At 35.5% G+C, this 4,696-nt stretch overlaps 1 protein-coding gene across 5 annotated transcripts in view; it reads right to left on the reverse strand.

Annotated features, from left to right (window-relative positions):
* The window catches only part of LOC106870969 (diacylglycerol kinase epsilon), a 223,298-nt gene that overhangs the window by 21,388 nt on the left and 197,214 nt on the right, over positions 1-4,696 (reverse strand). For all 5 annotated transcript variants that reach the window (XM_052978393.1, XM_052978395.1, XM_052978391.1 and 2 more), the window contains one exon: positions 2,188-2,299. In XM_052978393.1, the coding sequence (XP_052834353.1) occupies positions 2,188-2,299 (112 nt within the window). The remainder of the gene's footprint in view (positions 1-2,187; positions 2,300-4,696) is intronic.

Consider the following 4,696-nt stretch of genomic DNA (forward strand, 5'->3'; position numbering starts at 1 on the left):
AGCACTTGAAATGACGAATAAAGGAACTAAATATTAGTTGAGAATGATTCCTGGATTACCATTCATGCAGGGAGCACAAAAGATAGTATTAAGTGTTAACTGTAAACATAAACAGACTATATGAAAAGAAAGAATGGTGGCAGAAGACTGATTAGTATAGACCATTTTATAAGGAGTGAAAGGAGAACGCTTACTGAGTATTTGATAAATAGAGACGAAGATCTGCTGCAATATCCTGGGACCCATATTATTTTTGATGTTTTTAATTGCTATATGTAGAACGATGGTGATAATGATAATCACTGTGGTTATGGAGGCGACACAATGCAAGCACATTATTTATATGTGTATGTACATACACGTGCATGTGTATATACAAATAAAGAGAGGAAGAGAGAGATGGGATCTCAATAACAACTCTTGTGGGAACTCCACGAATGACTCATGAAATCATGATGCAGTATCACAAGGAAATTGCCTGCATTAGGGGCAGTGATCTGGCCTCGGACTGTTGTTATGTCACAATGGATCACATATACAGTGTGTACAAAAACAGACATAAGTGGATGAAGGAAGAGTACGATACACTTATTGAATGTCATGAAAGAGCAAAGCTGGAAGGAAGTCACAGAGTAGGCTGATGTGCCTTGAAATTTTGGATGGAAAAGGACGTGTGTCCAATGTCAGAAAATAAACTAATGAACCGAGTGAAAATGGTTAGGAGGAAGGGTTACTTAACTGGAGTAGAAATATCTGAGAGACCCTGTGGATGGGCTACAAAGGATGGTCAGAGTTGAAAACAGAGAGGAAGAAGTTGAAAGCAGAGAGAAGAGTAGACAGGAGGAATAGGGAAATGGTGATGGGGCTGTTAATGATGTGGAATAGGAATGTTATACAGGTCAACGAGAAAGTTGATGACACTGCATGGGGCGCTACACTCTAAAGCAAACATAAACAGACTGTATATGTAAAGAAAGAAAAGTGGTAGAGGACTAATTAGTATAGACCATTGTATAAGGAGTGAAAGAAGAATGCTTGCTGAGTATTTGATAAACAGTGACGAAGACCAGCTGCAATATGCTATGAAAGATATGGGTGCAAATGCAGATGAAATGATGAGCAAGGAAGAGTTTAACCAAAGAGCTGAGAAGAAGAGAAAAGAAGACCTTGAAATGAGAATGCATGGACAGTTTGAAAGGAATACACAGGACATTAAGGATAATACACCATCGTAGGCATGGTTTGAGCGAGGTGATTTGAAGTGTACCACTGAAAGCCTCACCATTACTGCACAAGACCGTGCTCTCACTACAAATTCAATGAAGTATGATATCTATAAAACTTCTGACACCCAGAAATGCAGACTCTGTGGAAAGAGTGTGGAAAATGTGACCCATTTGGTAAGTGGATGTGAGAGCCTTGCACAAAAAGAATACAAGTGCCGCCACAATAAAGTGTTTGTATTACTTCATTGGTTCTTATGCCGTAAATACCAATATTAAGTAACAGAGAACTGGTATGAGCATGTACCAAGTGAAGTTATCCAGGAGGATGGAAAAGTAACGATACTCTGGGACTATGATTTTCAAACGGATCTTGTAAATGAACACTGTCGGCAGGATATTGTCATATTGAATAAGAGAGACAAATACTGTCAGATCATTGCTGTAGCCATACCAAATGACATGAATGTTGCGAGTAAAGAGGTTGAAAAAATCACTAAGTAATCTGAAATGAAAGGGGAAAGGCAATGAAAGGGGAATGCAAGCGGATAATGTAAAAGTGATACCAGTGGTGATCGGAGTGTTGGGCTCAATCTCATTGAAACTTTAAGACTTCATAAGGCAACTTGAAATCCCATGCAAGATTGATGTCTTGCAAAAAGCAGCCTTATTGGGCACAGCACACATCTTAAGGAAAGTATTATCTGTCTGAAGTCCTTGTTGTGACTTGACAGATGATTAAAGATTCCGGGGCATTTTTACCTACACTGTGTTACAAATGAAGGAATAATGATAATAACAGTAATAATAATAATGAGAATTTATCATTTAAGCTACAAAAGCCTGTAAATTCATCTCAAAACTTTCCTTATACTTTTGTTTTTTGCACTCTCTTTTGAGAAACATGAAAATTGAGTGAAAAATGTCAGTCATTTTTACCATGGAACATGTTTCTTTCACTTACCTTTATTCTGCTTGCCTGTCCAATGCGAATAGGAGGTATCATACCAACTTGGAGTTGAGCAACATGGAAGGAGGAGTGTAACCCAAATACCTCAACCATTCCATCATTATAGCTGAAAGATTAGAGTTTTATTTCATATCAATTAATGCAATGTTTAATTAGTTGTAAAGTCTGAATTTGAAAATAAATAATGTCTTGCACCAAGAAACTGGGAAACTTATATTGTGCTGAACAGAATATAAAAACTAAGTAAATCTTTAGGGGATGAAAAAAAGTAGATGATTTCTGATCCCAATCATGTGCGTGTGAGTACAATGAGCCATTCTATTACTCATTTTTGAGTAATGGAATGTAGCATATCTGCACATGATGGATCCATGCACTCAAGGAAATTACCATTCTTCAAAAACAGTTTATTTTTTAATTACCTAAATGTTTATTTTTCACTCATAATATGTTTGCTTTTAAAAGGAAATGGTTCTCACTATAGTAAGCAATACTTCATTTACGCACCAAAATAATATGGAAAGTAAGACAAAAACTAAGAATCACAGTTGTTGAAAACAGAAATCCCAAAAACCTTTTTGAGGGGTTAAAAAATGACACAAAGATTTACAGTAAGTTCCACAAAATGGGATTAGACTGGAAGTACACATCGCAGTGAATATGCTATCGCTTGATCTATTGAAACAGGATGACAGCCACATTGAAGCTTTCAAAATAAAGAATTGGAATTAAATTTTTATAAAGATATATTCAAATTGTAATTAATGATTTTATACTACTTGTTTTAGACTGAACAGTGCAGTCCTAAAGTTTTGGCTACATAGGATTGTAGGAACCTGCTTCATGCTCTCTTTCTCGTTCCATTATGATATGATACATACACACATCATATATATATTTGTGGCACTCCGTCAGTTCCAATGACAAGGGTTCCAGTTGATCCAATCAACGGAACAGCTTGCTCGTGAAATTAATGTTCAAGTAGCTGAGCACTCCACAGACGCATGTACCCTTAATGTAGTTCTCAGGGAGATTCAGTATGACACAGAGTGTGACAAGGCTGGTCCTTTGAAATAAAGGTACAACAGAAACAGGAAGAAAGAGTGAGAGAAAGTTGTGGTAAAAGAATACAGCAGCATTCGCCCCCACCCCCACCAGAGCCTCGTGGAGCTTTAGGTATTTTCGCTCAATAAACATTCACAACGCCTGGTCTGGGAATCGAAACCGCAATCCTATGACTGCAAGTCCACTGCCCTAACCACTGGGCCATTGCATCTCCACATACACACACACACACACACATATATATATAAGAGAGAGAGAGAGAGGGCAAGTGGGTTTGGTTGATGGAAGCTGAAAGAAGCCCGTCATATATATATATATATATATATTTTAATTATAAATTTCTTAAAAACTAGAAAAAATTAAACACATAGAATTGCATTAAAAAAATAATTTGCATAACAGCTTTAAAATTTTCTAAAGCTGACTTTCATATCCATATTTTATCCAAGAGATTTGTATGTACTACATAAATTCTTCCCTTCCTATATTGGACCTGATGCAGTACTGTGGTACAAATTCAAAAAGGCTTCAAGACTCAATCTTGTTTATGAGAAGCCTATTCCGAGCAAGTGGAAAAGTTGGAGACTAAATGTATTGGCTAAATAGTGTTATCAAAACGAACTAATATATATATATATATAAATAATAATAAAGGAGTTACGACGCAAAAACGTATATATTCAAATGAACATATTTATCTTCTTCAATATATATTTCAGTATAAAGAATTCATTAAGAGACTTAATAAATCAAAATTTCTTTACACATCATTCAGGAATAAATATAACATCAGAAAAAATACATTCGGTTTAAAAACACAAACTGTTCATGGCGAAAAAATTTCACAATTACAAAAAACCGAACAAAATTTTTAAAGTTTTAGCAAAAAGAACGCTATTACCTACATACAGGCATCCGCGTGTGCGCCCGTACACATACGCACACACGTTCATGCGTGCACACACATTCATGCGCACACACACACGTTCATGCGCGCACACACGTGCACGCTCACATGTGTGGATGTATGTGTGTATGTGTGTATGTGTTTATGACTTGTGAACTTTGCTTGTTTGTGTATGCATACATGGTTTTTTGTAATTGTGAAATTTTTTCGCCATGAACAGTTTGTGTTTTTAAACCGAATGTATTTTTTCTGATGTTATATTTATTCCTGAATGATGTGTAAAGAAATTTTGATTTATTAAGTCTCTTAATGAATTCTTTATACTGAAATATATATTGAAGAAGATAAATATGTTCATTTGAATATATACGTTTTTGCATCGTAACTCCTTTATTACTATTTATATAACCAAAAGGATCGATTCTTGAAGCGTCTGCATACCTTCACTGTCATTTTTTTCTGCTATTTTGGTGATGATTTTTTGAGTTAGCTTACCAATTATTTTTGTCGGTAGTTAATTTATAATATATT

Source organism: Octopus bimaculoides, chromosome 2, assembly GCF_001194135.2.
Source record: "Octopus bimaculoides isolate UCB-OBI-ISO-001 chromosome 2, ASM119413v2, whole genome shotgun sequence".
Lineage (NCBI taxonomy): Eukaryota > Metazoa > Mollusca > Cephalopoda > Octopoda > Octopodidae > Octopus > Octopus bimaculoides.